The sequence below is a fragment of the Centrocercus urophasianus genome, unplaced genomic scaffold (assembly GCF_019232065.1).
Source record: "Centrocercus urophasianus isolate 14NV4802_14NV808 unplaced genomic scaffold, USGS_Curo_1.0 seq_2, whole genome shotgun sequence".
Lineage (NCBI taxonomy): Eukaryota > Metazoa > Chordata > Aves > Galliformes > Phasianidae > Centrocercus > Centrocercus urophasianus.
In genome coordinates, this window is record NW_024884755.1 from 8,544,022 (window position 1) to 8,569,618 (window position 25,597).

Here is a 25,597-nt window from a genome sequence, read left to right on the forward strand (position 1 = left end):
AGCACTGCCTTGTGGGCGCCGCCGCGGCTGGCTCCGAGCAGCTGCCGCGCTGTGGGAACGCGGGGCCGCCGCACGGCTGCGGGCGGGAAGCGGCCGTACGGGCGGCTGCGGGGCGGGGGCTCTGTGCGCAGGGAGCGGGCAGCGCGGCCACCGGCGGGCTACTTTGTTTCATGGAAGCGAGGGGTTTTTATTTTCAACCGGAATAAATTCTTCAATACAACGAGGCTGTGGTGAGTTATTTCGTGCCCACGCAGACGCACGGGGCAGGGCGGGATCGGCGGCGTTCGCTCGAGCGGGAACCGGGCGCGAGGAGGGAGGGGCGCGAGGGGGGGGGGAGGGGGGAGCGGCGAGCTGTTCCCTCAGCGCAGGCGCAAGAGCGGTGCTTCCCTCCAGCGCAGGCGCGGGGCGGTGGCGGAATGTCGGTGGTGTTCGTGCCGGAGCGGCTGCGCGGCAAGGCGGAGGTGAACCAGGAGACGCTGCAGCGGGTGAGCGGGCGGCGGGGTCCCGGGGTGGCGGCAGGGGACAGCCCGGCACGGCTCAGGCAGCGCCGGCTCCGCCCGGGCCCGCCGCCGCCCTCGCAACCCCCCTCAGCGGCGGCGCGGGAGGCGGGGCCGAAGCGGGCGGTGACGGCGGTGTCTGCCGTAGCTGCTGGAGGAGAACGACCAGCTGATCCGGTGCATCGTGGAGTACCAGAGCAAGGGCCGCGCCACCGACTGCGTGCAGTAAGTGCGGGCGGGCGGCCCCGAGCGGCCCGGGGGGGAGGAGGGGGGCGGCGGCCTCGGCTCGGCCCGGTCCTGCGCAGACTGCTTAGGGAACGCGAGCGGGTTACGGAAGTGACGGCTTCAGTCTGCGGCATCTGCTCGAGAAAAACAGGCAGTCGCTCACTTCCCAAAAAATGTTTTTCTTTCCTTGATAGGTACCAGCATATCCTGCACAGAAACCTCATTTATTTAGCCACAATTGCAGATGCGACGCCACCCAGCGCGCAGAAGACTACAGAGTGACTGCACGTACCCGGCTGCAGGCTGCCCTGCTTTACAGAGAAGGGCTTTAGTTTACATTGCCACTGTGGGAGGGAGAAAGTGTAGTCACACAAGGCAGGTAAAGAGCCATCCCACTATGTTAAAATGTGAATTCTAATATTAGAATAGCTTCTTTCTTCCTATTAACTAGAACTTAAGGGAGAGGATTACCAAGCTTTCAGTTCTGGAAAACCTCAGTGTTGTGTGTTTCTGAAAATAGCTCAGTTGTCAGGACACCACCACTGCTGCCTTGGGAAGATTGTGGCAGCCTTAGTGAGGCTTAGTGAGTTTCATGACTGAGATTGTGGAACAGGAGGACACCAGTGAGCAGGTGGGAAAGTAGAAATGATGAGACAGATGTTGCACAGACTATTGTGTACACTGTATCATAAAAATTGTGCTAATAAATTGAAGATGTGCTTTGTAAAGCAATAGTTTCTGGATTAATGTAACACGTTAACAAAGGAACACCTTGGTGTTAACTGCAAAAGGACTTCAATTTCAGAATTCTAGGAAGGAGCTTTTAAGTTATGCAACTGTCAAGTTCAGTAAGAGGGCTGATGTTAACCCCTCTTGCACCAAGATTTTCATTTTTGCTTGGAATGTTCTGCCCTACAGATTCTGTAAACAAGTAACTTCTTGCATTATCAGCAAGGCCTCATGTGCACCTTGGGTAATTGTCAGCCTTTCACCTGTCTGCCTCTATACTCTTACCTACCGAGAGCACAGCTTATTTTACTATTATATACATATTTTTACACCTGATTGTGCATTTCAGTGATGCAATTAGCATAAGCTAAACAAGCCTCAGTAATTAGTTCTCCCCTCCTCCTCATTCTCCCCCCTTCCCCCCCCCCAAAAAAAAGTTTTCACTCACTCCCATTCAAATCATTTACTTGTCTAAAAATTCACATTACTTATTTATGGCAATGTCCATCTGCACTAATAGTCCAAAATACTGTTAAGGCATTTTCTCTTATGAAAGAGTATCTTTTAAGATGCTTCAGGTTGTATGGTGTATTAAGTTCAGTTTTATATCATGTAAGTAGGCAGCTAACAACTTTCAAACTGTTAAATAATCCTATGTTAATGAAGTAAGGTCTTTGTTTACAAACCAAAATTACAATTTTTAGATGCTGCTCATTTTCAGTAAGGTGCATATTCTAAACAGGTATGACCTATTAAATGTATATCTTTAATAAAGCTAATATTTTACTTTTACAGAAGCTTTAAAATACAAAATGTACAATTCCAGTTCAGAAGCATTAGCTATTCACAGAAGCACTGCAATAAGGGTAAGTTAACTAAGCACCAAACCCTTGCACTTGGCAGTGTAAGTGAAGTTTAATGGCAAGACTCATTTGCCAAGTGCAACAACTCTTAAAATTACCAGTGTTCAGAACAATCGGAAGCGAAGGACATAGTAGCACCTACGTGGTCAAAATGCAGACAGACTTGGTTTCTGCAATTTACTTCTGTACATCTAGAAACCTGCCAGCATTTGTAATTATGAATCAGCTGCACAAACTATAGCAATAATTTTGGCACTTGTTAGGAGGAGTTCAAAATAAAATGTTTTCATTAACTTCCATTTTGGTCTTAGTGTGAATAACCAGTAACTACAACCAAATTTAGGATTTAATATTAGATCTAAATGACAAGACTGAGGAAACTCAAAACCATTCATCAAGTTAAGTAACCACTAACATTTTCAGCAGAGGGTTTTCAAAACTGTAGTAGTACAGACCATCAACAATTTACAGACAAGCCACACTGATTGTGCAAAGCACATTACTGTAAAAAGTCTATGTACAGCAAACAAATCTTTGTAAACATGTAAGTATGAACTTTCAGAAAACGTGGTGACAATATCATAAATACAGGCAACATTGGCATCCTCAAACAGCACAAAAAGTAACAATCTGGGCCAGCAAATACAGCCCATCACCATACAAACAAAAAAGGTGGATGGGTTTTAAATACCCAAATGTTTAATAGTTTTAGTGTTGTGTATACTTCTTATTTATATATATGTATTAATTTTTTGGTATCTTTAGATATAGATGTACTTAGTTTGTAGAAACAAAAACAACAAATGTGCTTTCTCTTCATTGAAAAATTATGTAGTTAGAACTAATAACCCATTTTACTAGTAGTTAACATATTAGAATGATATGACTTAAGAAAAATACAAAAATAAGATTAATACTGTCAAAACTCTTATACCAGAAAATATTGTGGTTTTTTAGTCTCTTTCAAAGATGAGATATGAAAATTTAAATAAGCTCTAACTATATAAAGAATCTTCTGTAATCTCAGTTAATATACAGTGGGATAGCTATATATATATTTACCATTGTTCTTCACTTTTTAAGCACCAGTCACTCCCAGACCCACTTTGGTTGGAAGATTATTCCCAATTCCACAGGTTCACTTAATGGCACATATTGACTGCAAATAATTACTTTATCCTTTTAAAAAAAATAACGTTCTTATAGCTAACTGCTACCCCACCTGACACTTCTGATATCTTCTGAGCCAGCTCACAACTTTTTTTTTTTTTTTTTTAAATCAACTAGCATCTGAAATAAGACTTTAAAATATATGCAAGTAGTCTTTCAGGCTGTACTTTCACACACTTAAGGAAGGAGTACTGTGTGGATAATGCCTTTGGCCAAATGAAGCACTAACAAATGTATTTATCTGAAAACCAGTGTCATCCACACAGGTGCCATCTACTGTAAGCAGCTCAGTTAACATTTGTGACACAAATCTGAGTGGTTCTGCTGATCTATACTTTGAGGAAGGAAACTACCACAACACTCAATTTCACAACTGCTTCTGCAACAGTTCTATAATGAACTCGCTTGTGTGGCACATGAAAAGCTGCACTTACACATCATTTAAAAAAAAAAAAAAAGTTGCCCACAGGCCATTTATGGAAGAAACAAAGGCTTTCCAGCTTGTCCATTGTAAATTCAAACACAGCATTGAGCAAAGTGACCACTGTATGTTTGCTTCAACATATTCATTGTGTTTCAGTAAGATGTCAACTATAAATCTATATGAAAAATAGCTACAAAATACAGTGTTTTTTGTATGGTAGTCCTTCAGCAGTTTTCTTTTTTAAAAAAAAGCTTTTGAAAGTAAAGGCAATATAGATATTTTTAAAAGCATTTCTACATCACAGTTTTGGGCTGTTTCATGTACAAACAAACATATTGGCCATATTGCTCAGCACTGTAAATAAGAGTCAAGAGTTTTTATACCTCTCCTCAAGCCCCCCTCGATTCCCTATTTAATAAGATGAACAGGATATAGCCAACATACAATTGTGAAAAAAGTACACGTACTTCATAACTATTTGGCCCTGTGCTGCATTTTCCAATATGAAAAGCAATCAGTATTGATGCAGGTAAGATGGTCTGCGTTCGTGCTTTACAGGAAAAGATTTAAAGCCCTTATTCATCTGTTTGTGCTGGGAAGCCTGTTGCTGTGACTGCTGCTGCTGCTGCGCATAGGCAAAGCTAGAGGAAATGCCTGTCGATGGAGCACAGTCGTTGGCTGCTGCCCACACGGGTGACTGAAGGATCTGCATCGTGTCACTCCACTGGCTGACAGGGCTGCTCATAGGGTACAGAGAAGTGCTCTGACTGGGTAGTGTATTCGTCACAGAGGACGTATGTTGCCAGGGTGCCTTTGGAGGCCACGTTTTGGTTTTGTTATCCTGAGAAAACAGAAATAGTTGTTGGTTTGTGAAGCGGGTTGGTTTTTCTGTTTTGTTGTTTTTTGATCCATGTACTTTATTTTGAGACAGTACTTAACTACAACATTTTCAGAGGATTAATCTTTAAAAACAGAATTGATGCATATATACAACTTATACAACTCATAGCCCATACAGTATTTGCCTCTTGAAAAACCTTTATTCAGCACATTTGCTTGATGACCAGCAGCCCTGCTGAAAGTTACAATTTATAGTAAGGCAGGTAATTAACAGAATCACAGAACTGTAGGAGTGGGAAGGGACCTCTGGAGGTCATCAAGTCCAACCCCTCTGCTGCAGCAATTCCCTACAGTAGGGTGCACAGGAATGCATCTGGACAGGGTTTGAGCACCTGCAGAGAAGGAGACTCCACAACCTCTCGGCAGCCCATTTCAGTGTTCTGTTTCCTAATGGAACTTTCTGTGTTCTAGGTTGTGCCCACTGCCCCCTGACTTGCTGCTGGACTCTCACCCTTTAAGTGTTCTAAGAATTTATAAGCATTGACAGCTACCCACCACCCTCCGCTACCCCGTCTTCTCCAGGCAGAACAATCCCAGGTCTCAGACTTTCCTCCTAAGAGAAATCTCCAGGCTCCTAATTGTCATTGTGGCCCCCTGCTGGTCTCTCTAGATGTTCCCTGTCTTTCTGGGTAACCCAGAACTGGACACAGTACTCCACACGTCACCTTACCAGGACAGAGTACGGGCGGGGGGTGACTTCCCCTGACCTGCTGGCCACTGCCCTTCTTGGCCTCAAGGGCCAATCTGGTGGAACTTTCATTGTTTGTGTAAACTGAAGTTGACTGTGTTGTCTCTTAGCTTAACTTGAATGTTTGTGTTTTCTGCTGTAATTTCTGCCACAAGGGAGAAGTTCAATTATTTCCTATTTTAAATTTGGTACTTTTCATTTAAAAAAGAAAAAAGAAGAATCTAGTACTACTTCAGTGCAAATTGTTTGTGTTTTAGGCAAGGTAAGGAATATGGAGCTACAGCTTCTATTCTAGTTGATTTCCTAAAGAAAACCACTCCAAAACACATGCAGGACAAATCACTAGACAAAGATGTTTTCCACTTACCTGATTACGGTCATCTACTGCAGAAAGAAGAGGTGGTGATGGTAGTGTACTAGGTTCCTGTTCTCCACTACTGTGTTTTCTGCCCCAAGAAAGCAACATTTAGTTTGATTTGTTTTTAGGTTAGTCACATGCATTAATCTGCCACCAGAATACCATTCTGTAGTTCTGCTCTGTCTTATTTAACAGCCTAGAATGTATAGTGGCATTTCATCTCATTTTTTCTTAATAGAGGTAAAAGTACAAGTTACTGCGGCAAGAAATTTGCTACTGAATACTGTCAGAGACTTGACAGTGCAGCAACAGCTTCAACAACACGTTTTTGCGGAGATGAACAAGGAAGATGAGCTGGTCTTCTGCTGTGATGTTTATTTGACAACGATCTCCCAGTTATTTCAATTCAGCATTTATTTTTGTCCCCTCTTAAAAGTTTTGGTAAAGGTACAAATTCAGAAAGCACCTCCTGGCTTAGTCAAGTCCTTTCAACTTGTTTGCCTTAGTTTCATCTTACTTTACCCCAGCATACTTTCTTTACCCCAGTGCATATAAAAATAACTTCTGTGGTAATCTGCAGAAAACTGTTGGTGTGGCCACTGATTTTTTTCCTGTCACCAAGAGTAGACAGCTGTATTCTAATGCATCAACTCTGATTTTGTTTCTGATCAAATATTAATTTTAAAAGTATTTGGTCACTGAATATTTTACTTTTTAAAACCTTTTCTAAAAATAAGCTGAGAGTTTAATTCCAGATTGAAAGTTGGTCAGAAATCATGCTTCATCTTGTGCCTCATTTGGTGGGAATTCATACTTTCTGTTGTGCCTTTTATCCTCTTAACTAACCCCTAGCATGGAATCACTGAGGTTTCAAAGACAGAGCTATAAGCCCTTTGGGAAAGCTGGAAGTAACTGCATTCTAATTTATACTATTACATTTCAGTGTATTCATAGTTAGTTGAATTCACTTGTTAATAATTCATATTTTAAAATCCTAGCTTAGTTTTTAAGTTACTGAGCTTATTTAGGAATATAATTAAACTCCCTCTTTGATCAGAAAGAAAAGGAGCAAATAGTCAGTATTTAAGTATTTTAAACTACTGAAATGGTGTTGGTGGGCAATGTTAGACAGAAGTTTACACTTTCAGGGTAGTATTATCAAGTACCACAAAGCTGCAGAGAAGCCAGGGAATAGGAACTTGCTGGTATCAAAATGCTGTGCAGGGGCAGTTCAGGATCTTGAAACACTTGTTTCATAAAAGCTACACTGCAGTACAGTTCATAAAACCAATTCAAAGATCATCTCTAAGACCCAGTACTTTAGGAAGAAGCGCCATCCCAAACAGACCATCTTACAGGGAGACTGTCAGCTCCATCTAGGCATCATCAGTTTCAGCCAGCAGCTGGCTATCTGTACAGATGTTAATGTGTATTAAGATTTAGCTGCTAATGTAACTCAATTTGTGAACCCCTAGCATTAAGATCACACACAGTATACACTGATTCACTGATTGTGTGTAGCACACAAACCAACATTCATGTAACTTTACCTGACTGACAGGAGTCAATTACCTGTGCCCTCAAATTATCAAAACACCCCAAATTTTTATATAGTGATACGTATTTCTGTTCATTATTCTGACCTTCTCTGCTTTACAGCAGCGACGAGGTCTGGCCCTGAGAACATGGAGAACAAGCTGTCCCCATTGGCTGAGGAGGTCTCATCACTCGAGCTGGCAGAATCTCCTTGAGTACCAGACCAGCTGTTTGTCACATCACTGTAAGACAAAACATTTTATTAGTTCTTCTATCTATACTGCTTGGTCCAGACCGTATGCTCTATTTAGTTATGCTGAATCTCAGTGACAGATGATACCTCAAGGGCACAAAGAAATTTCAGTATTTTGTTAAATGTAGAACTAACACAAATACTTTCATGTATTTACTTGTGAGTGATTGTATCGCTGCTTTGTCTGTTACAATCAGTTTATATCTAGGTATTCTACTAAAATAACACAGTCTGTCCTGGTTAAGAAGGAAAAACAAATGATTCTTGGTTTTGCAGTCACTAAGCACTCAGCTCTTTCACTGCATAACTGAGCTAGAAAACACCCTTGTCCTACTGGTTTTAAACTAGCCTTAGACTCATAGCTGTAGCTATGTAGATGAACAGACAGAGGATCTTGAAACACTTGTTTCATAATAAAGTTACAACTTGGAAGACATTAAAAACCACTAACTTTCTGTAAGGTATGGTGACATGCCTTAAAGTAATAAGATTAAGCATCTGAAATCTGTTCAGTTGAACTAAGTCAGGTGCTGCAACTTTCATAGAATCACTCCTCATCAAAACTAGGTCTTAAACATTTTAAAGATACTGAAATAGGAACATTCCAAATGAATCTGTTGTGAAGTCCTCATATCCTCTGAGTCAAACTTAGTAGGCATTCTACTTTCAGAATCGTATCAAACAAATGCCAGTTCTTTAGTACCAAGAAAGCAGAAAGGGCTCAGATTTTTTTACTCTTGCCATGAGCTGCAGCTTTTACTGGTGCAGCAGCAATCAGAAAAAAACACAGCTCTTATTCCCATATCCTGCCAAGTTTCGAGTGTAGAACTGACCCAAATAAAAAAAATTGAAAACAAAGTGGCTCGACCATTCTCTTACCTTTCTGTGAAATACTCAGGAAAGGGCCAGGTTTTGTGAGGGTCATCAGGCAGAAGCCAGTTGCTTCGTGTGTTGCTTGGACGACGGACGTGCTGTGCTTGCCTTTTCTGTTGCATAGCCTGGTTGACCCCAGCAACATAGCGGGCAAACTCCGGATCAGACCCAACTAAATAAAAGAAATCATGAAGTCAGTAGCTGACATTCATCATTTAACTCTTTCATTTAATCCTTTAGACCTGACCATAGAAAAGAAGTTCCTTCTCACTGACAGTTTATGCTAAACCATTTATACTTCTTGATGGAGCACTGAACACTGAATAGGAAATGTTTTAATAAAAAGCAGATGTGTTGTACATGGTAGATAATAATTCTCATCTGGAATTCTCATCTTTTACACCTGTCCCTTGCATCCCCTCTGAAGAGCAGTATTTTGTGACTATGATCATGCCTGTGCCCTTAAATGTCCGGCATCAGATACTGACTAAATTGGAGACTGGACATTTATCCATTGTCAGAAAAACAATATTTGAATTATTACTGTTGATTCAGGATCACAAAACGATTTCCATCCATGCTGTGATTCTGCTTCTCAAGAGACCAAACGCTCAGTCTGATCTCATTAAAACATGCAGCCCAGAAGCTCCTACTTCTTACAAAGACCACAGCCATTCTGAAAACATTTTGATCCTGAAGTACTAAGCAGTTCAGGGTAAGATTGATATTTACTGAAAACAAATAGTAATTTTTAACACACAAAGTCTTAAAGTGCACAGCTTGGAAAACAAATCAAAATACCTTTTGTTCATCTGATTGCTTCCCTATGTTCAGTTCAGCATTTGAAGGAAAGCTTTATTTTTTAGCACATTTACAAAAGAAGAGCCCTAATGTTCTGGTGCACTCAAATTAAAACTAAAACAGATAAGTTACCTTTGTTTCTAGACATCCTTTATTGTATGAACAAGGAACAGAGCTGCCTGACAGCTGTACAGAAACAAAGTGTTGCCACTACTACTTAGTTTGAGAAATACTTTTATGTCAATTTAATCTGAGGCTGGAAGTTAGGCATATCCTCAGATCAAAGGATAGGTTCTGAAGGGCAAGAATAGTTTTGTTCTGTGGGTAGCATGAGGTGTTAAATTACAGTTATATGCAAAATAGCAACTTGTGTCAATTTTACCTCTGTAAGAATAGATAAACACCCTTTCATGAGATAGGTTCACCTGTAAAAATACAGATGCATCAATCTTCCCTTTACTGATACCGCATTCATTCCTTAGAGATTATGAAAATACTGCAGAATACATTTTTGGCAGTCACTTCAGCCTCTGACCGTAAAAAACCCCATCAATTCTATAAATTCTTAATTAGCCAATTTTCCCTTGAAAAGTCATTATTTTCAGACTAAAAATACTCATCAAGTAACCCAATTTGTTTCAAGTGACTTAGGAGCACAACTCCTAAGGAAATCAGAAAATGATTTTTTTTGTGTGCGTATTTAAAGCTTTCTGTACTACACTAACTGAAGCTTAGATTTCAAACGACATCACAGTTCAACCTGGCATGTTATATGAAGAAAGGTTCTAATTCCAATCTATTTGGTTGAAGATTTTTTGTCACACACACACACACAGGTAGCAGCAGAAAAATGATAAAGTGGTTTTAGAAAAGATTGTTCTGGCACTTTAAATAAATGCACAGTATGAAGTCCTGTAGCTACGTTCCACACCAACAGATACATCTGTAAGAGAACAGACTGGTCTGGTGATCTCAAGTGGTATCACTAATCTCCTCTTAGTCCCAGATTCTATAATCAATTTGATAGCCTCTAAGTGGTTTGCTTATAACCATAAAATTTTATCTCACTTCATCTTTAATAATAATCCCCATACATTTACAGTTTACCAGTGGTTCCAACATACTTGGCAAACCACATGACACTTGCTCCTTAGTCTCTAACCCTTTAGCATCCAAGCTTTTCAATGCAATAACAGCCGGAGAGCAGGAATTGGTGTGATTCTCACACTGAAGGGGGAAAGCAGGGATATGGGAAAGATGCAATTCAATCGTACCTCTAGAGTGCAAGACTGGTAAAGAGCAGGAAGAATAATTGATGTGGGAGGCAAAATACACAGATCTGAATGCTATTCTTTTAAACAATCTCAAAAATTAACAGCAGGAAGAGCGTTATCTGTAAGTTTCAACACTTCTATGTGATCCCTATAGGAAAGGTAAGAACTACCACTGAGATAAACATGGAATTTGTTAAAATTCTGATTTTTTAATGAAACCTAATGACATTTTTTACTTACTTTTTTTTTGTACTTCACTTCAACCTACGTTAAAAAAAAGGCATACAGAAATACCTGTCTCTATTTTTAATAACCTTAGCATCTGGTAAATAGTACTAGGAAATAATTACTGCTAAGAATATTTAACAGTATTCTTCTATTTGTAATAGGATCTCCCTGAAAAGTAATAAAGGAAAGCACACACACCTGCAGGGTCAAAGGGCAGAATTTCTCCCAGCATTCCAAACACTCCATCAGTTTGGTCACGATTTGGCCATGTGTTGTTTCTAGGTCCTTGTGGTTTTTGTCCTAACATCTCTGACATCATATTGTCCATATAGCTGCTCACAAGACCCAAACTGTACAAGTCAGAGCTTAAATCTGAAAAACCAGGATTATTCCACTGGTTTAAATGAGATAATCCAGCTCCAACAGTTTGGGCTGGCTGCTGTGAAGAATTAGTCAGCCATTTGGCAGGTACACGTTGCTGTGGTCCGATAGGTTGAAGCAAATGTTGGTAATATTGCATTTGTTGCTGCTGCTTTTGTGACTGTTGTTGCTGTGACAAGCCTTGCTGAGAAGGATGCAGTGGTGTGTGAGAGACAGATTGGGGCTGTTGTTGTACTGTTCCTGATTTTTGTTCTGCTGCTGTAGAGGATGCAATAGAGTTTCTTCTTTTCACCATTGGAGAAGTCTGCTGGGATTTGCCCATGTTGAAACCAGACAAGAAATCTATGACATCCTGCATTTCTTGGTCAGTTGGTAAATTCATACCTTTGTCATCCTTGCCTTCATCCAATTTGAAGAAGTTGTCCTGTCTTTCAACTAAAAACCCATTTACTATCTGATTATTTGTGCTCTGGATTGACTGCAGTGAATCTGTGGTCCTAGGAAAGTTACCAATGTTCAAAATGCTTTGTAGCCGTGCATCTATGTTAGTGGGCATTTTAGCCTTCTCCTCTGAGCTGGAACTTATGAAGACATTTTTGGAAGGTGTACTGGGGATTGAATAACTTCCACTATTACTTGTACTGGTGCAGGAAGTTTTTTTTGTAAACCGTGAAGTCAGTTTTGAAAATGTCTTTTGTAGACCACCTGAAGATTTGCTTCCATTTCCAGATGGCATGTCAACTTGGTTCCCAAAGTCTGAGATTTCACGCTGCAACTGGATCTGAATACAAGGCAAAGCTTGCTCCCTGCATCAACAAAAACATGTATCAAACCACCCAACAAATCCCATTTATCCTAACGCTGCACTGGATACGTAAAGACATTTAACTGAGTTTTTATTTTGCAGAAAAACGTGCATTTGGGCAATAGAAAGTGGAAGAAATAAAACTGGACTCCTCTATTAGATTGCTAGTTCACTGGCTACTCACAATAACAATTCAAACTATTACTACCCACAGTCATGGGTAATGTGCTCTACAGCAGCCTGCTTGTATGAGACGTTGGACGAGATGATCCCCAGAGCTCCCTTCCAATCCCAACTATTCTGTAACTCTGTGATATGCAGTAGCATTTACTATTCTCCTAAAGAATTTTTAATTGCACTTCAAGATACAAATGAAAATATTTATTTAATATAAATCAAGTGGGTTTTTTTATGCAAGAGAAAAATATTTTTGTGCACATAGGTAAACTGCTAGGTTTTTTTTGTTTGGTTTTTTAACGTACTCACAAGATTACCTATATAGAGTACAAGTTTCTTGCTTTGTTTGACCAGTGATTTCTCTTTCTGGTTAACCAGAAAACCAGAAACTAAATTCCTCAGTATAGTCTTTTCAACAGCGATGACTTTGTTTAAACAACAGGCTCAAGAGGAGATGTACCTTCCTTCCTTCCACCGTGGTATGTCAAACACAGCAGTATAGAGCACATCTACTAGTCCCAAAGTCTTCTCTGGATCCAGACTCCTCTGTAGCAAAGACATTGTTGCTGGATCTTCTTTTAGACACCTGTAATCAAAATCACAACTTTGAATTCCACACTGAACAATTTTACCATGCTAGTCAGACAATGAAAGGCTAATTAACATGCTGCTTTTGCTCCTGCAAAGGTACAACCAGCAAGGCAGTATAACATATGAATGCCTGAGGATTCCCGAGGACTAATACCACAGCCCCAGTTTCTTTTTTTTAACTGTTGAGTACATAAGAAAATTTCGTTGTAGGCAAGAGTTTTGTCATTTTTTTTTCAAAATCAAGATTGATGATTTCCTGTTTAGCTGAGCAGGCATGATTAAGGCATATTAGGAAATAAAAAAAAACACAAGAAATCCTGTTTTCTAGGAAATGGCAAGAGCACTCAACAAGCCTGACAAAAAGACAAGGTGCAGGAACTGTAAATCTTGAGTGCACTCTAGATGTCCCATCCTAGGAACACCCAGCCTGACACACTCAGTGAGAAAAATGGTTCAGCATATCCAGTAATCTGTGGAAGATTTTACTGATCTGTGAAGATGCATGCTTACTGTAATTCTTCAATAATCTATGGAATTAGGATTTAATTTGAGGTGAGATCAGAATAACCTGGATTTAAGTACTGGCACAGCTGTCAATTATTTAATGAGCCCCTTCAGCAGAGATAAATAAACAGGCACTCTCTCAGCGTGTCAGCAGGTGGAGCTCTTTCAGAGATTCCAAACGCTGGCACAAAGTGCTCAGCAGTATTTTAGTTCTTCCACAACAGAGCAATTTACCTAAAGGGAATAGAGAAGTGCCAGTTCATACCCATAGTGGAATTACAGATGAATTTGGATAAAGACTGTGGGCTGACTTGTACTTCTGGACGCACCATTGGTACCATCAGCAACAGGCTGTCTCACTAAGGATTCAGATGAATGCAGTGTTTTACACCGAAGTTCATAACACCAAGTACACTGAAGAAATAAAGGAAATACTGTAATTCCAAATTATTGTTTCAAAAGGGAAGACAACCTCACCTCAAAGTGCAAATTAATGCTATGCTTTCCTAGGCAGCTAGTTAAACCACTAGGAATGGCACCTCTTGAACCACAGAGTTCTGCAGTTCACAACAGCACCTAAAGAACATCTTAGTTAAGAGCTAAAACTCTTCTATTGATCTCAGCACCCAGGACTGCCAGGGAGAGTGACAGGAATATTTCTGGATTTATATTTATTTAACTTCATCTAGCTTTTACCGTTCTTCTGCTCTTGTGCGCCAGCCTTGCTTCCCTTCCACTGCCGCCAACAGAGGGAGCATTAATACAAAGACAGCTCAAGTACAACTGCTGGTCAGTCTGATGAATAGTGGCATTTAGTCAGTTCCACATAAAGGAATTTAAGGAAGATAAGCCATAATTACATAGCAGTTCCTGCTCCACTTGTACTGCACTGTATTCTTTCCTATGTATTTCTGTCATACCTACTAGGATGATCTACAGTGCAGTACTTTCACTTACCAAGTTGATGGAACTTGCACCACTATTCTAGATCCTTCTAAGCTTATTTGAGGAGCATAGGCTTCTTTATTTTCAATCTGTGCTGTGTCCACAACCACCTAGAAAATATTATGAAAATAAAAGACAATTTAGGAATTAGTTATAGTTGTTTTATCACCCCTGTAGTCAAGATGCAATAGTCTCAGCTCCCTGCCACACTACAAAGAACCTTTGTACAAAGATGTACAAAGAACCAGATAAAAACAAATCATCTCAAAATCATCATCGTATGTTAATTTGTACTGAAATGTCTTGGGGAAAGAAAAAATGAGAGTATGTAAACTGATGAGTTTGATACATTAGCCCATATTTCAAGGACATTCTTCTCGACTGCACTGAGTCACCATGTAGTTACCAACGTCTTTATGTAGCAGCTGGTAGTTATCAATGGATTGGTGTAACAGCTCTTATATGTGAGAAGTCTAACACAGTTGCTACCTTAATAGCCCCCAAACACCTATTTCTCAAAATATTTTAAATAATGCATACCATGCTACAGACAAAGAGTATTTAGCCTGAAACTTTCCACATACCCTGCAATTTTTAGCACCCCCCCTACACAAACTTTCACGATTACAAAATCGTATACCAGCATATCTCTATCCAATGGTACTGTAGGTAACAGAGAATTAATAGTAGTAAAGAGAAGAAAATTGACTGTTCAATTTATTTATTTATTTATTTATTTATTTTAACTCTAAGCCTTCTGTAAGACATCATGAATTTATATGGAAAAAGGAAAGTCTTGAAAATTAATCTGTTATTAACTTTTTTTTTTTTTTTTTTTTAATGGAAACTGAGAAGGAATGGATTCACTCCAACTTCATTTAAACTTCAGTACCAGTGATAGTAAGTTCCATATTTGGTTTGTGCTCTCTGCTGTTGTCCAGTCTGCATGAGCTGGCCTTTTTGATCACTTCCATAATTTCCTATTTTGGTCATGCTGAACCAGCAGCTTTTTGGCAACAGTCAGCACTTCTTGCTCTGGTGACTAGCAGATTAGCTGTACCATTTATCCTTGAAATGGCAAAAAGTCCTCCAGCACAAATAAGCCTCAGGGGGCATTACTGGCTTTTTTGCAATCATCCTACACTTGTTCTACTTCTGTCCTGTAGTCTATTACTGTTTATGAAGAAAGGTGAAATATAAATAGAGCTGAGATTCTCTTCTCCTGAATTACCAAACCCCTCCAACAATACTTAAGCTTTACTATTTCCTACCATCTCAATATTTTAACATAAGGCCTTCATTTTCCTCTAGCTGTCTCTGAACATTTGCTCAGGTTTATCTGGACTTGCAAAATCTGTCTAAGCACAGTCTAAGCACGTGGAAAAATGCTATTACCCATTCATGATGATACCTAGCATAGTAACAGTGCAACACCATTGTTTTTTCTTCATATTTGCACCATTTTAATTTTAAATAATTTGGTATAGATTTAGCTATATTGCAATTATAATTGGACTAAGGTGAGATTAACTAAGTAGTAATTCTTCTTTTCCCCTCAGCTTCCCCCAGATCAATCTCACATCAGTCAAGAAGTAAACTTTTAATTGGTGCAAATCTAGGTCAGTTCCTGGAAGCGATGCACTGTAGTGCCACTGCTCTTGGGAGGGGTTTTCCCCGCATTTGTTTGACTTTTTTTTTTCCTCCTTCTTCCCTTTAAAAAAAAAAGTCCCATTTCTCAACATTTGGTCACAGTTACAACATCTCAGATTTAAAACTACTAGGAGATTGAGTGCTCCCACAATGCATGTTTTCTGCTAACAAAGATCAGTAAGCACAGGAAAGGATGGCTAACTAGAGACAAAGTATTTTGTTTGCAGGATGCCAATTCAAAGTTTTATTTCCATTCATCCTCTGAATTACTTTAATTCCTGCATCTTTTTATTCAAACATACATTTACTTAGCTGACCTAAATCTGAAAAGACAGGAATTCTTTACACACACACCACTTAGCACATACGTATATCCAGATATTACCTTAGAATATACACACACACACCCCCCTACAATTCCAGAAATTCTTTAAGTTAAAAACCTAAAACAATAAAATAAACTAATTTACACCTCATTGCACTTTCTGCACTTATCAAGAGTTCCTTCTGCAAAGGCACATGGCACGACAGGCCAAAGATAGTGAGCGTATCAATGTTCCTTTTTAAGTTTGATATTGACTTAGCTTAACTCACCACTCTGAACTAACACAGATAGCTTAGTTCTCAAAAGCAGTGAACGAAAAACTGCATAATATTGTCCAATGATACATTTATCCGAGTTGCACACAAAATAAAATAAACATGTTTCTCACTCCCTGCCTGCTAGGTGCTCACTGGATAGCTTCCTGTGCATCAGATATCCATTGTTCTTGTTTTAAAGGTGTTTCCTCCCTCATCTCCACCCAAAGAAGGCTTTAAAGAAATAAATTACAGTTTCTCATCATTGCCTGAGACTACATACAGGCATAATTGAATCATGTAAAAAAAAAAAATAAAAAGGCACATATTTTATACCTTCACACCCATTTATACTGTAACAAATCAAAAGTGAGAATGAATTCAGACTTAAGGCTTACAAGTACTTCAACTATGTGTAGAGCTCATTACTGTGTAACTGAAGATAGAAACCTGCTATTTTCAGAACAAGAGATTCAGGCAAAGACATTCACGCTTCTACTGGAGATAATACTCTTTGTATCAGCACTGTCATATGGGAGAACGTATAATAAGATTATACTGACAACTCTCCATATGTTATGATAAACGCAAAGAGTATCAGCGATACAATTATCAGCAGGTCTAACAAGTTATGTCTAGACAAGGGGATACCAGGTTTCCAGACTCCTGAGTTCAAATTTGCCTTGGGCCACTCTCAAAATCTGATCAGGGCAAGATTTGGGCGTACACAACACTGAAACCCCTAAGCTTTTGTTTTGCTGCAAAGGAAGCAGTGGGGAGTGCAGCATCCTCCAAGGCATTCCTCATCTAGATGCTCAGAAGGCAACAACTGCTAAGGAATTACTGCACACTTCCATAGGGCTGCTGACAAACACTTCTTTCGTGGCCCCATTTCCCACACCTTGCTGCTGTCTCCCAGCATCCTATCAGCCAAAGACAGTCTGACTTCACTATGGCCCTTTTTCTAGTTGTTCATGCATTTAACACACATTTTCCTAGTAAACACCTACATACAAATTTGATCAATCGTATTATTTCAAAGTGCACCCCTCCCTGCAAAGATGCAACCCTCTTAAACCTCTCTCTGTAAAATTCCCTTATATAAAGTGCTTATTTTACTACTACTTCCCTCTACATCACACTGTGGTAAGGATTGATGGCAGTCACACTGCTGTTACGATACTGATGGTTTGTCTCTTTCATTTTAAGCCTTCAATCCAACTGCGTTGTTACAGACAACCATGACTTAAATCCAGTTGTCCAGCATATTTCATGTCAAGGGGATATCTAATACCTAATAAAGGAAACCTGAAATAGGTGCATCCGACATTCACCATTACTAGAGAATGTATTAACAGTACCAAAAAATATATGGATCAATGATCTAAGAATGGAGGTTAGGCAAGGTCACTTAATCAGCTGTTTGCTTGAAAAATATATTTGCAAGGTATTAGCAATAAGGATCTTTCCATTTGAAATTGCAATTTGTTTCAGTTCTGGCAGTCTATATTCACCTCGAACAAGGCATCAATAAATGATCATCAACAGCATTTAGCCCAGAAATGATTCAAAGAATACTTGATAGAAACTATTGTAGTCTATGGTACACCTCTGTGCATCAATTTCATCCTATCCTACTGCACTCCTGTCCCCATTTTATTTGCCCTGTCGAGTGAAAACTCAAGTCTAAAAAAATGAATTTATCAACAAACTCTTCATTAAATGAAGAGATCGCAGGAACTAGTTATAGGAGTACAAGTGCATTTTCTTATCAAAATGCATTTCAAACACCTGTTTTTACTAAGTCCTTACACAGTGTAGAATCTATGGTGCCTTTTGCTCATTTGCTTCTAAAGGATATACTTGTCTGCAGAAAGGCATTAAGTGCTGTGCCTTCTGGAGGCACCAGGTTGCATTACTTGGTGCAGATGACTAGACGACTTACTGCTTTCTGTTCAGCAGTAAAACCAAGCTTCCACTTGAACGAGAAAGGAAAAAAAAAGAGCTGAGAGAAAAGTTCTTGTTTTGTTTGCTTCGTTTTATTAAACAGGAAAGATTCAAACATTTCCTATTTCACTATTAGAACTGAAGTTTCATTTCTTGTCTTCCCCTGTTCCCAACAACTACAGATAGCATCTACAAACTTGCATTCCATGAGGATACATCTTGTTTATAACTAAAGTTAGCTGCATGTTAAAAATAGAAACTCGGAGCAAGATGTAGGAAATTAATTTTCAAACACTTTAAAATACCTAGTTTTTCCTCAGGATGTTGAAGTAGCCCTTTTTGTGGCTAAGCCTATCTCTATTACTTACCAGTCCTGCTTGGCCAAACAACAACTGTACAGCAGTTTTGCAGGCTCCACGCCAAGTCGAAGGGCAAACCTGATTTAGTACTTCAGTAACAGGAGAGTCATCCCGTGGTGTAAGTCCATTATGGCATCCAGCTTCTTTAATTAGTTGCAACATTGTGTGCTGGAAAAAAAAACCAAAGACATTTGTCATGTGATTCAGAAACGTTAACATTAATGGCCTCCATATGTACACAGTTTTCAAAAGCTTTTCAGCCACCTATTGCTACATGTGCTACCTCTCAATGGTCCTACAAGTAAGACCTTAGCTGCAGAACAGAAACACTGTAGTCAGCGTGTGCAATTTTGAACACAGAACTCCAATACGATAAACAGTATTTAGCTTTTGCAGAACAGTTTAATCAAAACTACAAAAGGCACTTCAAAGACAAAAGAAAAACATTTTAAGTTGTTGGCTGTTTCAGCACTTTCAGGAGCAAGGACTGGCCTTATCTAAAAATTGGAAAAAGCTGATTAAAATTCCCAAATTACTTCTCAATGGACACCTTTTACATTTTCTCTACATTGAAAATTCAATTAACTTTTCTACAACTTCTAAAAATACATTTTAAGTTGACTTAGAAAGATTGCTTAAAGTTTGGAAGCCATGAAAGAAAGGATATCGTAATACTGTTTATTTTAAAGCACTTCCCTTAGCAGCAGAAGGCACAGTCCTGACTGGTTTTGGCACCTAAGATTATATAAGCTCTAAAGTCCATCACCTGCTAAGGACAACTGTAAGGATGTCATATTTTGATACCTGTTTTTAAAAAGCTTATAGAACCCCAATTACCTCTTAGACTTCTGTGTTTCTCTTACACTAGACTGAATTTGCCTAGGTGGTTTAAACATTATCAGAGGGAGGAGTGAGCCCACAGCGTTATCACACCTCGATTCCACAGGAAGTCAGGCTAAAAATACGCACTTTTAAGTACAAGTTGGCACTGAACTACTGTGGTTTTTCTCTGGGTTTTAAGGAGTTCTACTGATTCTCATTTTATTTGTTAACCATTGTGGTTAGATTCAGGACTATTACCGTTTTCAGCTTCAGGTTTTCTGCTGCAGACTCGTTAAAGGATATTCCTTTCAGAAAGTGCGGCCCTATCTGAACCGGTACAGTGGGCAATTCACACTGAATTGGCTGAGGTGGAGTCTGTCTCCTTCCTGTTTGCTGAGCTTCGGCTTCACTGCAACAGCCCTGAAGCATAAAGAAATAGATTAGAAGGAAATGAAGATAATGAAAACATTCTCATGAGTCCAATTCTTTTTTTTTTTTTTTAATAGTTATTTTTAAGGTGCAGAGGGATGAAAGAGCAGGTTTAGCAGATCCTACCTGAAGACTTGCTTCAATAGCTTTTGGGTTCAAGTGGAAGCCAGCCTTCATTGCATATTCACAATGGCCTAAGCTCTCCAGAGCCACTTTGTAAGCCTGACATTAAACAGAAAGTTGAAGGGAACAGCTACATCAGCAAAGAAGGAAGCAGTCACTGTTTCTGGATACACATATAAAATTTGTTACGTAGGTTTGCTTTACTCAGTTCTGCAGTGTATACACATTTATCACGTAAGTTCAATACCTGTAGTCCTCTTGTACTTCAGGGCTGCCTGTGGTACAGGTGCCTGCAGTAATATATTCCCTCCGTTTCATTCATTGTCCCACTGACTGCACTAGATGCACACAAAAGCAACTGATTTTAAAAACTCACCTGCAAAGCACTGTCAATTTTCACGTTTAGCTCTTTGAGCTGATGTTCAGGGATTGCTACACTCTGTGAGCAGAAAAGCTGTTGAACTTCAATTCCTGCCAAACATCCATCGCAACCTCTTTCTCGCAGTCGAGATGTAGCCTATAACATCAAGAAAAAACTATTGGGTTAGGAAGTCCAACAGCAAACCAAAATCACACTGAAGTTAAAAAACAAACAAAACCAAACAACCTACACAGAGTTTAAAACACAAAGGAGATTAGAGGAAGCATGTGGTGGAAGAGTTCTGGAGCTAATTACTTATTATAACTGATTCAACTTCTAGTGTCACTTAGAAAGTATAAATCTCATGTAATTTATATGGTGCTGGATAGCAAATCAAATCAGCATCGTTTGCTGTTACAAATTCAATTCTTTCTCTGGACTATGGCTCCTGGTTACATGGCCACATGATCAGTGTGCTCAGATGAGGAAGGACTTAAATCTTTTATCATAAAGCGTATTTTAAATCCTTACCACAGAAACAAAATCTACATACGTGTCATGTACATACAAACACTGCAGCGTATATAAAATACGCTTTATGAAGTTACGGGTGATCACTATGGCACAATTTGAGAAGAGCCACACAAGACTAAAATTAACCACGGGCAACAAGAGCGTAACAGCTTTACCTACTTCAGTTTTAAAAAACGGTAAATACTAAACATAGAACACCTGAATTAAAAACTGAAATACTACTGAGCAGTGGAAAACAAAGAGAAGCCTATTTCTGTCTGTATTTAAGACTTTAGATACTGTTGATTTGAATAATGTAATAGTGGTATTAAACTCTATCTTGAAATACAGTTTTTATTCAGAGAAATAGCTGGAATGGGGTGTTAGAAAAAAAAGGGTAGAGTCCCAGATCTCTAAGTCCAATTTTAATTCTAAGCAGGTTTTAAATGAACTTGATAGCAATTACATTTCTAGAAGCTATAACACAATTTTAAGGAAATAATAAACACAAAATTATTTTTATACAAAAGAAGTAAAACCACACCAGGATTAGAACTCTTTAGATTATATGTTATAGTCTACATCAAGCATTTCCAATCTCTATTTTGTCTAGTGAAAGCAGTTCATGCCCCAGTAGGAATTACAAATAATTCCTCTGCATTCAGAGTTCTAAAGCTTATTTGCCTTGATACACCTTGCAGACATCTGCTAGCTGATAGATGGAAAGCCCAACAAGATTTCCAAACAAGATGTTTAACGTGCCCAGGTGGGTTGCCCCATTAGACTTCAAAAGCACACGCTGCTCTTGGTTACTTGAAACTAAGGAAACCACGTACTCCATGTCAGAAGCCATTTTGGTCTGTCTGTGCACTTCAGTAACGTACATGAAATGCAGGAAAGCTCATAAACCTGTTTTTTTTTTTTTCCTTGTATGAACTTTTTTTTTTGGCAGAAAAGGATTTCACAGATAGCAGTGCTAACTCAAATCCAAGTCCAGAGAGTAGCACATTTAAGTAATAAGATGAACATTCCAACTACTGATACAGCAAGGAACATCAAGGCTAACAGCTAATTCTCCCTCAGCACAAAGACAAGCAATGTCAGAAGTTTTCAGAAAAAAACAAAAACAAGGAATTGGCACTCAAGATGTTAAAGATACAGATGTTACCTAAGTAACATCGCTCGTCGCTCATCTAAAATTTCACCCTGTATCTGCAGTGACTATTTTTTTTTTAATAATTCCTTCTGTCCACTGATCCATATCTGAATGCTGTTAATTGCTAATAACAAACAGCTGTTTCCATTGTGCACTCCTTATACACATTCATATCATGAGTAAAAGCTTTTCACGGGGCAGAGATCATATAAACACCGCATAGGTAAAACAGATTTTAGTTTCCTTCTTCAAATGCAGCATTTCTTTAAAGTTAGAGATTTTCTTCCCTTATTAGGGCACTTAGGCCTGAACTTTTGTTTCACTGAATACAACACAATGTCACTACACTGAGCCTTCCATACCTCTGCTGCTCCTCTCCATGATCTCACTGCATCTTCTAGCTCATTTGTGGGGCTTAAATTTGAGGCTCCAGTTCCACCAACATTCTTTCTTTCTTGGGCTACAGCTTCAGCAAAGCAAGAGTGTGCCACTGGCTGGACCTTCTGCAAAGCTTGTGACAGGAACTGAAAGTGAACCTGCATCACTGTCAAGAAACATCGTCCAAGCACCTGCAGGAAGAAGAAAAAACAATTTTTAAATCAATAAGAGATTTTACAGATTTTTTTTCCTTCTTTCTTGCTCAATGCTTGGGTTAAGTGACTAAGTTAAATTTTGATTTATTAATTAAAAAAAAAGGAAGAAGAAATACTAGTGCCTCAGACCAGAAGCAGCACTCAGCATTTAACCATTTACTTATGGTAAACACTGAGCAATAGCTTCTACAAATTAAGAGGAGATCGGACTGATACAGTCAATTCAAGCTTCTGTGTTGTCTTTAACTAACCTTACCTTGATCTCAGAAGTAAATAATGAAAAGCTTTAAGTTATTTTGTAGTATCAGGCACATGAAACAAAAAAAATAAAAATCACAGTAGCACGTTATCACAATACAGTCAACAGCCAAAAACATTAACACACAGACCTGGCTGAATTTATGCTAAATATATCTGAATTTTAAGACATGATAACAAAATCAGAAGAGTTTAATTCTAAAGTTTATCTTTCCAAGCAGACCAGTAATTACTAACAAACATGAAAAACGTTTTGCCACAAGGTACAGATGCACTGTAGTGCCGTTTTTAGCATGTAACAGTGACTGCAGGATACACACAGAATCGCAGTTCTGTCACTTGCACTGTCTGACAGGAATGCTAACGCTGGCACAAATCTTCTCATCAGTACATTTCACTGAAACGTGTCACCTAATACTACTCGACTGGAAAGCAGGATGTAGAGTAGGGAAGAGTGAGCAGGAGGGCTGCTGGTCTGTTCCCATACCCAGAGGGACCAGCACAGACAGCACAGCAGCTCCTGCAATGCCAGAGCTGGCTCCACAGGGCAGCCAGCCAAAGCAGTGGGCTCTGCACCCCATCGTGTCCCTCCCTGTTTGCCTCCCTCACACACAAACACTGCTCCTGAGAATTATGACCACAGATAGGCCACAGTTACTACAAGCAAAACAAAACAAAGATCCCCAGAACCAAGTTTTAGGTGTAGGCACTGTATGTAAAATTGTTGGAGTAGGGCTGTTTGAAAAGGCAACTCTGAGGACAAAGCAGCACATACACAAGTGCTCTGCCTGCTTGCAAGGCCATGCTTTCTTAAGTGAACAAAAGCTTTCAACAAAGGACATCCGGGATGCAGGAGAGAAGCAAGTATTTCCCAAATTGCTGCAGAAATAATTTAAGAACTGTTCAAAATGCTTTGTTTCTTTTATGAAGTTTCTCACAAAGTGGTTTAAAGTGTATATTTGACTTTATTAAAAAAGACTAGGCTTGAATAACACCAATATTCATAAAACACAAAGATAATGTACAAACCCATTGTGCCTTAGAGCAAATAAATCATCTGGCTTATTTTCAGCTACATTCTTCTGGAATAAAAATATTCAGACACAATGATCTTACTGGCAAGACGCTGTAGTCATATGAACAGCTATATGCATTAGCTATCTACTTTAAAAGGATCCGTGGTGGCAATTCTTTTTTTCCATTGCATCCGGTCTCCTTTTGACATTCCATTCTGGTTCCATCACTTCCCTTCTTTGTATGAGGCACAAAATTAAACATTTTTGGTACTTTGACTGACCCCTGGAAGTGCAGTTTGCCTTACTAAAAAAAGCATTCAGCAAATGATAAAAATGAATAAAACTTCAACTTTCCTGACTACAGAGATGGAAAGGTTTATAAGAACACCGCAGTAAATAAATAAACAAGTAAATAAAACTTGCGACGTGAATATTTCTGTGTACAAAGAACGGAGTTGTCAGGGGAAGAAGAAACCAGAACTCATTAGGAATTTCAAGCTGATTAAGTTTCATTTAAGGTACAGAGGCTGCAGTTTCTCCTGCCTTGGAATAATGTTCAAATAAACAAATGATTTAGTTTCAGTGGCACCACACAGCATTTCTAGTGTAATTTTTAATGTTAAGCAGCAGAGATAAATAGCAACATCTGCTTTGCAAAACTTGTTTTGTTTGAAAAATAATCCATTCCAGTCTTCCTCAGAAATGGTCAAGAGTGGCTTTAACTGCTTAAATAGAACCTAATTGGTGGAAGATTTCTGTACCACAGAATTAAATGCTCACTCCACATAGCAAACTCACTTTGCTTTAAAATTCAATTAATGGAGATTTTCTTTCAGAAGAGCCGTATCTCTGTCTTCACAGTGGGAAAGTTCTCTACCACCAGTTTAAATACAGCCAGGGTTGGCCAGCGGCACCAAAGCGTGTAAAGCAACGCGCACCATGTTGTGAGATCTGCAGAACTACCTTACTGCATGGATACAATGCAACTGTTTTCACAGCTAGGAATACCACTAGCTATTTTACTTTTCTCTACTTTGCCATGCCAAAAGCGTTCAATTCCCCTGCTTTAGACTATAATGAGAACAAGAAAAAACCTAGAAACTGTGTAATAATCAAAAAAGAACTGGAGCCATTGCAGGTGCCAACCTGTAAGTTTCTGTTCATGGTGGCACTTTCGTAAATTATTTCTTAGAATCATTTATGTTGCAAATATGATGAAGTCTTTTGGCTTGCAAACTTATCCCAAGAAACACATCTCTAGCACCACAATTCTGCTACTCCTCTGCCAGGCAGGGCAGCAATCTCTCTCTGAATAACCCTACCTGAAAGGAGTTTGCTCTGTTTAGGCAGCTGGAAGCAAAATTACTTCTGAGGAGATGTAGTTTTAGACTTCCTTGTCACTGAAGCAGGTGATGAGTTTAATTAAATTGACAACATACATACAAAAGTGTCAGATGAGGCTGTACTGGTAGGTTACATTCTGTCCCACATGAACACCTTCCAATCAATTTTAGAATATTCTGATACAGAAAAATATTCTGATACAGAAAAATATTCTGATACAGAAAA

The 25,597-nt window shown here is 39.2% G+C and overlaps 2 protein-coding genes across 6 annotated transcripts in view; one reads left to right on the plus strand and one right to left on the minus strand.

Moving 5' to 3' along the window:
* Window positions 1-393: 393 nt before the first annotated feature.
* SS18L2 (SS18 like 2) lies at window positions 394-12,369 on the plus strand. 5 transcript variants are annotated; one of them, XR_006169379.1, is made up of 6 exons: window positions 394-485; window positions 646-722; window positions 917-1,101; window positions 2,247-2,317; window positions 7,514-7,634; window positions 11,930-12,369. XR_006169379.1 is itself a non-coding variant. In XM_042821826.1 (3 exons), the coding sequence occupies exons 1-3, from the start codon at window positions 417-419 to the stop codon at window positions 1,002-1,004; spliced, it is 234 nt and encodes a 77-aa protein (XP_042677760.1). In that variant the 5' UTR covers window positions 394-416; the 3' UTR covers window positions 1,005-1,450. The 5 variants fall into 5 exon arrangements, 1 of the variants encoding a protein (XP_042677760.1); XR_006169380.1 differs by lacking the exon at window positions 2,247-2,317 and having other exon boundaries at window positions 11,930-12,368; XR_006169378.1 differs by lacking the exons at window positions 7,514-7,634; window positions 11,930-12,369 and adding an exon at window positions 2,416-2,613.
* GARRE1 (granule associated Rac and RHOG effector 1) overlaps window positions 2,195-25,597 on the minus strand; it is a 55,369-nt gene continuing 31,966 nt past the window's right edge. The window contains exons 3-14 of the mRNA XM_042821824.1: window positions 22,524-22,730; window positions 20,508-20,648; window positions 20,135-20,230; window positions 19,838-19,999; window positions 18,767-18,925; window positions 14,235-14,332; window positions 12,643-12,768; window positions 11,018-12,006; window positions 8,523-8,688; window positions 7,498-7,632; window positions 5,864-5,942; window positions 2,195-4,749 (exon numbers count right to left, since the gene is read on the minus strand). Of these exons, the coding sequence (XP_042677758.1) occupies window positions 4,423-4,749; window positions 5,864-5,942; window positions 7,498-7,632; window positions 8,523-8,688; window positions 11,018-12,006; window positions 12,643-12,768; window positions 14,235-14,332; window positions 18,767-18,925; window positions 19,838-19,999; window positions 20,135-20,230; window positions 20,508-20,648; window positions 22,524-22,730 (2,685 nt within the window). The 3' untranslated portion in view covers window positions 2,195-4,422. The remainder of the gene's footprint in view (window positions 4,750-5,863; window positions 5,943-7,497; window positions 7,633-8,522; window positions 8,689-11,017; window positions 12,007-12,642; window positions 12,769-14,234; window positions 14,333-18,766; window positions 18,926-19,837; window positions 20,000-20,134; window positions 20,231-20,507; window positions 20,649-22,523; window positions 22,731-25,597) is intronic.